Source organism: Tyto alba, unplaced genomic scaffold, assembly GCF_018691265.1.
Source record: "Tyto alba isolate M040663 unplaced genomic scaffold, T.alba_DEE_v4.0 Super-Scaffold_2, whole genome shotgun sequence".
Classification (NCBI taxonomy): Eukaryota; Metazoa; Chordata; class Aves; order Strigiformes; family Tytonidae; genus Tyto; species Tyto alba.
Genome location: NW_024881282.1, coordinates 63,164,191 through 63,177,244, shown reverse-complemented (window position 1 = coordinate 63,177,244; position 13,054 = coordinate 63,164,191). Strand labels below are relative to the sequence as shown.

General features: G+C 37.8%; 1 protein-coding gene across 7 annotated transcripts in view; it reads right to left on the bottom strand.

Moving 5' to 3' along the window:
* ST7 (suppression of tumorigenicity 7) overlaps positions 1-13,054 on the bottom strand; it is a 154,245-nt gene that overhangs the window by 33,989 nt on the left and 107,202 nt on the right. For all 7 annotated transcript variants that reach the window (XR_006165305.1, XM_042792437.1, XM_042792440.1 and 4 more), the window contains one exon: positions 3,444-3,558. Coding sequence is in view for 6 of the 7 variants with exons in the window: in XM_042792437.1 (XP_042648371.1) it covers positions 3,444-3,558 (115 nt within the window). In the remaining variant the exon portion in view is untranslated. The remainder of the gene's footprint in view (positions 1-3,443; positions 3,559-13,054) is intronic.

Here is a 13,054-nt window from a genome sequence, read left to right as displayed (position 1 = left end):
GTTTTCACACAGTGCCCAGGTTACCAGATAATAACAATCAAAGCAACTAGATGACCAGGGAAGTTAATAAATCATTTGCTCCAAGCATCACAACAAGCAGACCTACTCCACTGGAAAACAATCCATTTAAAAAGCAAGGAAAGAGGAGCAGAGAAACTTTATCTACTATGAATATCAGAAGCTTATTCCATCAACAGCAGTTTCTTTAGGCAGCCATAACTATTTCTGCTGTAAATAACATGGATATGTGTTAAATCAGAGCCAAAAATATTTTCAGAATTCAACAGTATTTAGGTCATCTGCACTCTATTGACAGACACTGAACTCTGAAACTGTAATGATGTAGCTCAGCAACAGCGCATGCTGTCCCACTAATGAGGCCCTTTTTCCATGAATAATGAGTATGGACATCAGCTGTGTTGCCAGGTACATAATATAAACACAATTTAACACATGGCTTTTGGTAAAGCAGTGTGTCTGCTTGCTGAGGCTGAAGTTTTGCATAATGTGATCCAACTTTTTAGTCCAGGGTGGGGGCAGACTGCTCAAGGAAATAATTTGTTCATATGTTATCAAAATACAATAAATCAGGTTTGGTCTTAGTCAAAAAAAGGTAGTGGAGTGGGACCAACAGAAACTGCAGATAGGAAAGTATAAATGAGTTCATTGTTTTATATTCCAATAAATCTTACAACACATGAAACTGATGAGTTCTAAAATGAGCTGAGACTCCCTGAGATGGGCCTTTTGAGACTCATGAACTGTAAGGGTTATACTGGTTAAGCCTGTGTTTGCTGAGTCCTTGTGCATACATAGTGTATACACACACCTTTGTTTATATATGGCAAAGCACGAGTTGAAACTGCATGGGTTCTAACAGACAAAGTAAGAAGAGTTTTATTTTTGAAAACGCTCATTTGTTATATTTATGACTTCAGTTTTGACTCTATCAGATGCTTTTGAGAAAAAAAATGCATGTTAACTTTTATCAGCTTCCATGATACAAAGTGCCACCATGGTATTGTTTAAAATTAGGGATCAGTGCTTTAGTATGCAAAAGTAGATCTGGCACAGGAGTTTAGTCTGAGATTTGGGAGGACACGGATTAATCCCCTGTTCTGTTACAGTTCTGTTATTTCCCAAGACTATTATCTCATAACTACATTAAAGACTAGAAGGTGCCAATGTCCTGTGGTGCCTGGGGCATAAATACAGGTATTTCTATTTACTTGCTTCTTAACATGCTAAAATAAAGTCCATGGGGATCTATACCTGTGTCACAGGAATTACTGAAATACAAGGAGCTACAAGAACGACTGTTCTTTATGTTATCTAATGTTATCACTTTAACTGCCCATTTCTTCAGTAAGACTAAACACCACCAAGATCTCTGCCAGAGTCATTATTGCTATTGGATGGCAGTACAGGGCCTGCATGACATTTTGATCTCCACTTAGAATGATTTGACCCCAGAAAGAGTCAAAAACATTTCAGGCTGGACTGGTAGCAGTGACTATCACTAATGTTGCCTGTAATCAGCTGCTTATTTACCTTCTGTTAAATGACCTCAACTCTGCCACAGTCTCCTGCAGGGGTCTGAAATTTGGCAGGCTGATCATGTTAGTATCAAGCCAGTGGGCTATTCCTAGACTCAGTAAGATTCACCTTAATTTCCTAAGTTATAAGATGCTAAGAGAAAGCTGTTAGCACATATTCAGTGGAAGCTTTGGCAATTTTCTGTTTGTATTCTCCAAAGATTCTTTGCTCGTCTCAGTCCTCCAACAAACTTAGGCTGGCAGCAGTACTGGGGGTACTGGGGCTGGCAGCAAGAAGTCTCTGTCTATGTGAGCTCTTACTGTTCTGCTTTTTGGCACCCAGGCAATAGAGCAGAGAATGACAAATGAAGATGAGGCAGAAGCCACGGAGAAAAGGGTAGATGGAAAAGATGTCTGGTAAGACGGGAGTTGGAAAGTGGGTGAGGAGATGTATTATAACCATCACTGCCCTGAAGAGAAGATTGGAACAGGTAGCTAGGAGAGGCAAAGGAATGGAATTGAAAATGAACAGTACTGGCTGAACAAGAAGCCTCTGGTAGGAACTGGGAGAAATAGAAAGCTGAAACTCACCATGCAAAAGAGAAGACAATTCAGTAGACAAATGGGACAGAAGATCAACTAAGAGCAGGCTGAAAAAGATGCTAATTCCTTCAAGAGAAAGCGTAGCCAAAGCACTGTGGATATAGGCTCCAGAGCCCATATTGGTAGCAGTACCTCAAATTATGTCCTTTTATCTTTTCAAAAACTTTGGAAGTTACAAGCCTTAAAATCTCTGTTCAGAGAACACCAGAAAGGCTGTAAGAGCTAGTATTTAAGAACATTTTAAAGATTACAAGATCAAGCTAGAGAAAGAGTTAAAAAGCATCAAAATTAAGGCTAACAGTTTCACTTAATTCAGTTATTTGATTTATGCGTGTTATGATCTCATTTTTAGTTATATGATTAAATAATATTCCTTTAATAAACTCTCTTGCCATACTCCAGTGTGTAAAATGACTTTTCTGAGGATGAATGAGGACTGTGTAGTAACACAACAGGAAACTGATGCCTGTAGGATTCCTGATTCACTTATTGCAGAACTTGGAATGTGGATCTTGAGTAAGCAAGGGATTGCAGGAAGAAGAGGAAACCGTGCAGGTTGATGAATGCTACTCAAGAGAACTGCACTGTAGTCCTGTTTCTGTCACAGTTTCTAGACAATACAAGGAAAACCCATTTAACTTAAACTAAACATAGTATGCCAGTCAGTGCTTCTTACTCTGTCCTTTCTCTGTTTGAGACCCTGGTGTCTTGAATTCCAATTCAAAGGGCTAGAGCAGAAGTCATAAGGAGCTGTGATTTGAACATAAAAAGTGATGTAATGCTACATAAACCATTACTTACTGAAAAATACTGAAAATTAATGTGAAAAGTTCGCCTAGTCTTCTGAGCTTTCCAAGTTTCCCCATAAGACATGAAGTCTACTACTCACTAGACTGCTGTGCAGTTAAATCAATTAATGTTTGTAAAGCACTTGTATGCTAAGTCAACTTTCATAGAAAAGTCCACAAGGGAACTGATAATCCTTTTTTCAGACAAGGTTTGAAGAGCATGCAATAAAATGTCTGCAGAACCTAAACAGTCATTCATTAAACATCAACAGAAAGGAAAGAAAGCACTGAAGAGCCGGTAGTGAGTGAATTCCATTACCCCGTACAATGACTTAAGCATGGGTTGGCAGAAAAAATGCACAAAGTTTAATCTTTGGATTAAAGACTGTGTAAGGGGATCTATGAAGTTTGTGCCAATCACCTTAATTACAGTATTTCCTACATTTTAAGCGTTTGACTTAAAAACATTGCTTCTGTGTGTACTACATAGACGGAATATAAATATATATGAACTTACCATCATACTTTGCTAAGACTGCCTGGACATCTGCATACGCTTGCAGTTCCAACAAAGCCTCTAGCAGGTTCTCATGGATGTTGAACATGCTGAGCAGAGGAAACTCCTTCATCAACTACAATCAATAACATATGAAAGGGTTAGATTATTAACATGGAAAAGTGTTTCTTGCTCAAAATGCAGTGAGATAACCAACACCAAGTTAAAAACCTTTAGTTCCCCCTGTTCTTGGCTCCTTCCCAGAGTTCCCTATTATCTTAGAAAATTCTGAGTGGACACTGGCTCAAGTTTCTTGACAAGACATGCTTTTCATAGAATGTAATTAGTCAATTCCAAGAACACAGCTGCCCAAAAACATAACTCTCCTTCAATTACCAGGCTTCTTCAAAGTGAAGAAGAGATATCTTACTGTACTGGAAAAGAAACTTCAACACTATAGCTCCTGTATATCAGTAGTAAGTAATCCAGCACCTCTCTGGTATATTAGTAGAAAAAACAGAAAATACATTGAAAAAAATTAGAATAAAATCAAATTAGAGAATGTTACATATATGCAACTATATTATCAAGTATGTGATATTAGGATCTGTAATTGTGGATACTTTAGAACACAATTGCAATTGTGGCCAATATAAAGAACAAAACAAAACAAAAGGTAGCAACAATAGGAAAGGTAAAGTTTATACAAATCTAACACTATAACTAAAGAAACCACCTTGTGTGACAAACTGAATGAAATGTGTAGTTAAAATATTCTAATCCTTTTACATGTAGGTGCCTTTACTTTAGAACTAAACCTCTGAGAGAAGCATTCATGTTTTTTACTGCAGAATTGATTAAATAATATTTTTTTATTGTCAGAGTGGTTCTCTAAGGTACTGAAGTGTTAAAAGATCCTTGTTTCCTTGTGTTCTCTTTATGGTTGTTAAACCTTAACTGCCTACATGATGTACATTCAGCACAAAAAGGTCCCACACAGTGTAGAAATAGGATAGCTGGTATTACCACTGTTCTTCAGGAACTTGCAGGGGAACACTATCATTTACAATCTCTCTGAGATGGTTTATGAGAACAGAAATACTATAACGAGCCAAGTAAAGAAAATGATTCAAGGTCAGCCCTGCTCAATTTGAAAATAGTAAGCTGGACCTGAAAATGCTGTCACTTAATCAACCTACCTTTGAAATACAAATAGAGAAACCGATGAGAAACAGCAAATCTTAATCTCACAAACAGCTAACATAAAGAAAAATAAGGCAGGATTGAAACAAGAGGGTTGGAGATTCATCAAGAACTTCAGAAAATGAGAAACAGGTAATGCACTACAGCTTCTTCACTCTGTTAAGGAAGAGACCTTAACAGGCAAACAGAGATGCAAAGAGCAGAGAATTTCTTCCTTGTATTAACGGTCTGGCATAAACTAATGTAAGAACTATACTGACCTTAAGGGTATATCTAAATTTGGCTATCTGGATAGTACCGACTTTGCTGCAGTTTGAGGATTATTAAAATATTAAAGGCAAGGGCAGCAGTGTTTTGTTTAACTGGTTATATACATTTCTGGTGAGAATCATGATCACTGAGACAGCAGCTGAAAAAGCTCACTGAATTTTTGATGTTTGTGACATGGGGATGGTCATAAAGCTCCTAGTTTCAGTAGTAGGAGCTGAACCAGTGAAGAAGAACACAATCAAGACTGCATAGTTTACAGGCTTTTCTCCTCCAGTTTTCCAAAAAATGGATCACAGGTCTTCGTGCTCTTCTAAATAAGTGGAAGGATTTGACAATAAAATCAAAAGTTTAAGTCACTGCTTATGAAGAAAAGTAACTGCAGGTGAAAGTTCACATACTTGAATTTATCAGTTAAGGATTCAGCATGGAGCCTACTTCTCTTCATTCTTGTCCTTGCTCACTATTGCATTTTTAACAGAGGAAGCTACTATTTGGCAGGAAAAAGCATGACAGAATCTGGCCCTCTGTAAATAGTGATTTAAAGTTCAGAATGAACATACTGCAAAGAAACCCCTCCAAGGGATTAAGAAAGATTATCCCTGCTTATTGAGAATGAATAATGGCTGGCAGAACAACATTCGGTCCATCAGCGAAGAAAAGGGAAGAGCTGCAGCTAGTTATAGATGTACTGTGGCCAGTAAAAGCTCTTACTCTGGTTCTCTGTTTCTCACTGATATCACTCACAGATTATTTTTTTCTATTTTAATTAGGTTCTGTCAGAGTGATAAACCCTGACTAAAACAGAAGCAGAATAAAGGTCACTGTCTGGACTACCAGGCCTCCAAACTAACAAGTGTTAATAAACGTTTCATCTGGCAAAGGTCAAACGTTATGAAGTCCAACCCAGTCATAACGAACTGAGCTGATATTGTAGCTACAAAAATAAAACACCTCTAAGTAGTCACTCAGCTATTCGAACATCGACTGTGCCTAAATGACAGCATGCTTGCTACTAAAAAAAAAAAAAAAAAAAAGAAAAGAAAAAGAAGAGAGGACATGAACTCATTTCTTTGTCATCTCAGGATGTAGAGTATATAGTTTTCATTGTAAATAATTTTCAGACACAGTAAAACTTTGTTTTTTGAGAAACTTCCCAGAAAGTAAAGCCACTTAGATGGAAGAATATTCTGACAGGTAATCTTTTAGGTTTCATAGTGAAAACAAACACTGGGGAAAAAGAACTCACCACAAAGGTTGCAACATAGGCCTGCTGGATGGTCAGGGCAGGCTAAATACTGCACCATGCTGAGGATCAACAGAAAGCAGACTATGAGCCTGCTTCTCTCCCCTCCCTAGCAGATGGAGGGGGGGGCTGGCTCATACTGCACACAGAGATGTAAAGATGGGCATGTTATCCCTGAACACAAGATGAAGAACACACCCTCAAGTTCCCCAGACCTGTACAGCATCGAGCTCTAATCTGGACTCCAGTTTAAGAGCCACAGACCTCACTTTGCTCCCAAAGATGTATTTTCTGTCAAGTTACTGACTAACATTTATCAAATCAGTTGAGTTATCAGTTTTAATTCTCTTTATGTCTTTACTGTAACCTGACATCTTGTCACTGGAGTGGCAAGCACTGCACTTAAAGACAAAGGCACTGTTATCATCTTTCTCCGCACCTTAAGATCTCAAGAGACAGTCATCAAATTCAGCACTCAGGATTTCTCACCAGATCCGCTACAGCTTTTTACATAAACATCAGTTAGGACTAAAAGTTTAATTGTAAAATTCCAGTTAGTTGGTTTCTCAGCTGGTATGAAAGAGGTGCACCCCAGTGAGCAAAGCTTATTTTCATATTATAGGAAAACAGACACCGCACAGCTATCAACATGTTCCCTCCTTACAATATAAGGATGTTCAAACAGCTATTGAACATACCATATCAAATCTTCGTTCAGAATGATTTTACTCTGAACTTGTATTGGTCAAAATACTTTCTAGTGATGAAATTCAGACCTGGGGCTGGGTTATCCCATATTCTGTTCTAACTGTTCTGCACATTTTGGGAGGAAATAGATACATGTGTCGAAAGTAGAACTGCTTTTCATTGAAAGATTCATTAGGTATATCGCAAATATATAGAAGGGGTAGCTTTTGCAGGTAATTAATACATTTTAATTTTTTAGATAAATAACATTTTGGGAATAGAAATTTGCAGAAAAATTCTGGAAATAAGCCTGGCACAATCGTTTTTCTTATTACTAGTCTTGGGAGGGCTGTATTTCCAGACTCACCCAATCCATATCGCAGGGCATAGGTGCAATGATTTTGTGATGTGTATGAAAATGTGATGATCACAAAAAATGCTTTATGGTACAAGGAAACTCACATCTGATTTACTGAATAAGGAACAAGTTTTATCTCCCACAGAACAGTTTAATGAAGAGGACTCCCTTTACTGATAATATTTCAGTCATCAGCATTTTCTCATTTAGATCTAATTTTTGAAACATTTTCAAGGACTGTAGCTTTAACTGTTGCATCCATTATTCTCCCTGTGATGACATTAACATAATGCATCAATTAGCAATGATACATTATTTGTGTTTAAGCTACAGCTTATGCCTATGACTAGACCATGGGACTCAAGGGAATAGAGGTGGATAAATGAATGATCTTACATATAACCTGGTGTTGACACATTTATTCTCCATTTGCATTATGGCTGTATGCATGGTCACATACTTTATGGGAAGTGCAGGCAACCATTCATCGCTGCTTATACTTCTACCTTCTCAACAAAGAAAAACATTTCTAGATCAATGTATTCAAAATAATGAATTCATAAATATGCAAAGCTAATTCACCTTAAAACAAAGAAATAACAACAAGCAAACAAGAGAAATTCAGTGCAAACAGTGAAAGTATTACAACCTGAATTCCTGGTTTATCTGTTTCCACAGTGAGTATCTGAAATAGCAAAATCTGTCTCCTAAAAGAGGAAAGACTAAGGCTGCCATCTGCCAGGTGCAACTGCCCACCACCATTGAAGAATCAAGCATACAGTATGGATAGCACTGTTATTTTCACAAGTGCTTTGCATAAACTGCTTTCTGGTATATGACTTGTAATCTGTAAGAACTGTTACCTGAACAAGGTAGAAAGGGCAAAAATCCAAGCCATTTCTCAGTAGAAAACCAGAAACCTCCATTTCTGCGGGTTTCACTGTCTACAGCTGAGTTTTCACATGTCTAAACTCTGACTGAAGACTACACTGGGCTTCAGGAACTTGCAAGGTCACTCCGCATTGACTCTCTGATGTCTAGTAAGATATACTAATGCTTCAATTTTATTCCTAGCCAGCTCACCTGGCAAGGACAGAAGGGAAGAAACATTGTCATCAGACTAAGGCTAGCACACAAAAAGGCTCTGTTAACAATGTCAGATGCTTAAAAATTAGGTTAACTCCTGGTCCTAAAAGTGCAACTCATTCCAGCGCAGTCTCACTGTCAGTGGGATTCATGTGATGTAAACAGACACTCTCATAGCTCTTGGAGTTAGAAAATGATCTGAAAGACACTGGACCTACCTGAATTAAAGTTTTGCTTAATTACAGCAAAAGTAGGATTCTGTCATTTAATGTATTTCTCTATGTGCTGCATTCCTTTAGGCAAATAATCACTGTTTTGTTTGGAAGCAGCTCCGTGAGGTACTCTTTCACAGCTCAGAGAGGATAGAAGCTGAGAAGCCAAATCAGCCGGATCCTGTTCTTTTGGAGCTTGAAAATGATTAGCAGTAGGATCCACATATTTTCATCCGTATGTGGAATTCAGGGAATTTGAAATGTCATCTAATGTTTGAACTTCAGAGTGTCAGAAAAGATCCAGTTTACACTAACTGTGGGATGACACAGGTATGAAATTTGCTGACAATCCATTTGGCAAATAAGAGTTTAGTCCTAGTGCTCCATAATATACGTAGATAATAGGACCTCTCTCCAATGTAGAATTAACATTGAGTCAGTGAAGTGAAAAAAATCGTGCCAAATATGAAAACTCTAAGGAAATATGCTAGAACATGCAGCCTTTATGTTCTCTCTTAATCAGAGGATTAAAGCCTTCAGAGTATGAGTTGAGTTCTTTAAGAAATATAATTATGAAAATGCTGTTATCTGGACTGTGTTGTAAAAATGCATGTATTTCAGGAATAAAGAGAATTTTAAAGGCAGATGTGGCATGAAACCAGAAGAGTGCAAGTTGTTCCAGATGTACATTTACTACTAAACAATCACATCACATAAAAGTAGTAACAGTGATAAATTATGTTACATCAAAGACTAGTAACTTCATAAAGCATGAAAACAGAGTCATTACTCATAGCCCTTTTCAAAAACATTCCTTTATTTGCATCATCCCAAAATACTTTTTGCAGAAACTTTGCCATATTTTTAGAAGTAGATTTTAAAATGAAATTAAAATGATGAAATTATCTAGTAGCTCAAAATGAGCTAGGAGATTCCAGAGAGATGGAAGAGCATAATTAAAGGACAATACAGCCCCTGACCATGGAATGATGCAAGAGGGCAGACAAAAAGGTATCCAGGTTACCAGGGCTCCTACCAAGACAATGTGACTGTATTCTAAGACTACATTCTCTCTTAATAGAATCACAGTGATGGAAACCCATAATTGATATGAGAAACATTATTATTTGGTTTAGGTAGCAGTCACCAAATTTCTAGTTTTTGAGGGTTTCATGCAGGATCACAGTCATGACAAAAAGTGGGGGGTCTGAGTCACGTGCAGGTAAAGGGAAGGGATAAACACCATCAGGGGAATCACAGGAGTCTTCATTACGTTTAAGAGCTCATTCAAACGAAGGATGTTCCAACTCACCCCTCCCACATACTTCTAGCATGTAAATCTGTGACAACCACATTTGAATATACAGACATATGGAAATGTTAAAATCAGCATTTATCACTTGCTATTATTGCAGTGCTTGTATGTCAGAACAAGATTAACTGAAGATACTACTCTGTGGTGGAGACTGGCAAATGTCACCATCCACAAGAGTAGCACTCTTCTAAAATTTATAAGAAAAATCTTGGTCTCATTTAACTGAGAAGTACTTTACCTTCAAATTTTTATTAACGGTACTTTAAGTAACTGCTACAGATGTTAATAAGGCTAGAATCCCACTCAAGGCAGAGCAGCCTGCTTAATCTGACCTATGTAACACAAGCCAAAGAATTTGACTCACTAATCCTTGCCCTAAGCATCAAATTATTTGGGAGAGACAGACAGTAGCTGCCGATGCAAGCAGCTGCAGAATTTATGTTGTTAAGTTGCTAGGAATCATAACATCTTTATTAGCAATTAGTACTCTCTTTGTTTCACACAGCTTGAAAATTCAAGGTGCAGAACACTGTCCTGGCTATGTACTCCTACTACCTAAGAGCAAATCAGCAATGAACACAAGAATACAGAATCCAAGAGAATACTGAACAGAAAACCTTATTCAAAGCCCAGCAAAAGAGGTTACCAAGAAAGTATGTTAGATTTGCAGAGGAGTCATGCCAGCAAAAATCACTAACACCACTGTTCATAAAAAGATAAAACCCCATCTTACCCATATCATTAAAACTGATTTAGTATGGCTGAATACCCTTTTGAAGCCTTCAAGTGACATAGCCTCTAAAGCCATTTTAAATGCTTAGGGCAGCCTGCATGTTTAAAGTATGTGGAGCCCATTGATGAGCATGCAGCACTGTAACAATACAAGCTGCTTAGGTACTGATAATTCCTTAGTGTCTCCTGTGACATGAAATATGCATTTAGAGACTGCAGGTGGGCACCGCGATGAACACAAACACATTCAACTGAAATGTCTTCAGCAAGGTTCTCAGAGCTAGGTACACTTCTAGGTCCTTTACTGTGATCTGAAGAGTGATTTGAAAGCAGGTATGACTGATCTCAGGAATAAAATGTACTTTTCTGACCCTTAAAAAGTGTTTTGGTTTCTATCCTTATCCAGAGCTGAGGAACGACCTGGCAAGTCTCTTCTCTCCCTAAACCTCACGCGTTTCTAAACAAAGATGCAAAGCGTGGGGCAAGTTGCAATTCCACTGTCTCAGAAACATGTACTTGTTAAGACTACAAAGAAGCCTTCAAGGGAGCACAGGGCCATGGGGTAGGAGATAAAGACAATCTTTCATCTTGAGTTACTTTCATCTTCTGTCTGAAAGAGGAAGCAATTAAGAGCTTCTGTTCACTTTGTCCACCAGCACACCTTCTGCATGGTAGCCTTCTCTTTCCTAAACATGCATCATCCTTCAATGAAAGCTTGTTCCACAGACCAACTGTTCTCTAGAGTAATCCCAAGAAGCTCAAATTCTTTTGACAATTCACTCTCTTGCACAGTACATTTTCACCTGGATACTCCAGTGACCCAGTCAAGGGAAATACCATGTTGGTCTGCTCCTGAATTCAGTAGTGCAGTCACTGATGTAGTCGCCTGCAAGTTACACAGGGAAGTGCCTCTGCATACCCTCCATATGCTCTCTGTTTTTAATCTATGAAAAACACGAAACAATAAGCCAGCATGCTTCTGTTTTCTTCCATTGTAATGGTGGGGGAATCTGCAAAGAGCAGAGAGCAGCTGGTGCAAAAGCCTACGCTTGCTCATCAGCATGCAGCTACTTGGCTTGCAACGCTGTCCACAATAAAGACTGAACATGAAGGGATACTGAAGATTCCCCACAGCCACCATTAAGGCCTTTCACCTCTGCACATACCAAATTTTCCAACATAATTTAGAACAAACTAGTTTAAATCCTCCTAACATAATCAACACAACAAATGAAACAACCAGCATTGTAGACTTTCTCCTCGGGGAAAGTAAAAGAGATTTAGTTCCTTCACAGACCATATCATTCTCTGTATAAACAGGAATAAAACTGGAATAACTCTGTTGACTAGACTGGAGTTATTCCAACAATATACTAATCAAAATGAGATCACAAGTTAACTCAATATATACAAATAGTGACAGCTGCTGGTTTCTATAGCAAAATATAGTAAATAATGATCATCAGAAATACAAGCAAAAGCAACACCTATGTACGATTCTATTGCATGCTTCCATGACAATTACAGGTTCATAGTTCTCTTTAAATCAACTCAGCCAAAGGGATGGCAACCAAACAGCAAAGCCATTAACAAAATACTACCTCAAAATCAATCACAAAAGCAACAGAAATTCCTACCTATTTTTTTTTTTAATTAAAACCCCCCTGGTTTTAAACAGTTTAAAAACCACTGGTTTTAAATATCTTTAATATGATTTTAAAGAATACGATTTTCCTATCAGCAGTGTCTGTAATCATAAAATCAAAATCTTATTTAAGTCACCAAGAACTCATTTTCTTTCCATTAAGGTGTTTCAAGCAGGATCTCAGTCTTTTCTTACATGAAATTAAAGTAAGACAATCTAATCTATCAGTAATGTCCTCAAGATGGCCTCATATGTACAATGAATTAAACACTCTCAAATATTTTATTTTTTTCAAAGTGGCAAAGACTCACTACATCCCAATCATATTTCCCAGATGGTGTCATGAACCTCTTAACACTTCATTTCCATCATGTTCCATGTCCTGAGAAATCTGTTTTCAATCTTTCAAACACAAACAGGGCCTCCGCCCTCTGTCCCCTGATGCTAGATTCAGCAGTCCCCAGCCAACATATTCTTCATATTCTTTTTAGGGTGAATAAAATCATCTCCTCCCTCATCAATCACATAGAGACCTTCAATGACACATTCATATTCTTCAAATTTCTTTGTAAGTATATTACTTATGTCTTTTGTGAAGAAATGGAAGATATGCATTCATCAGAAATAAGTAGCTTCAAGTCAATCTAAGAAAAGCATCTGCAAAGCTAACTTGACCCTATTCTTGCTCCCAGTGTACTGGAGTTGTGACCTAGAGATACTGCTGCTTTTACATTTCATCTAGGGACCTGCTAATTTTCAGCTCTTGTTGCTCACAATGAAGAGCTCTGGAGACATCTAAATTCAGCTCTGAGGATTTGGCTCAGTGTCTGTATGTGGAAAAATACAGAATTGATCTGAGTTGAAATTCTGGAAGCTGAAAT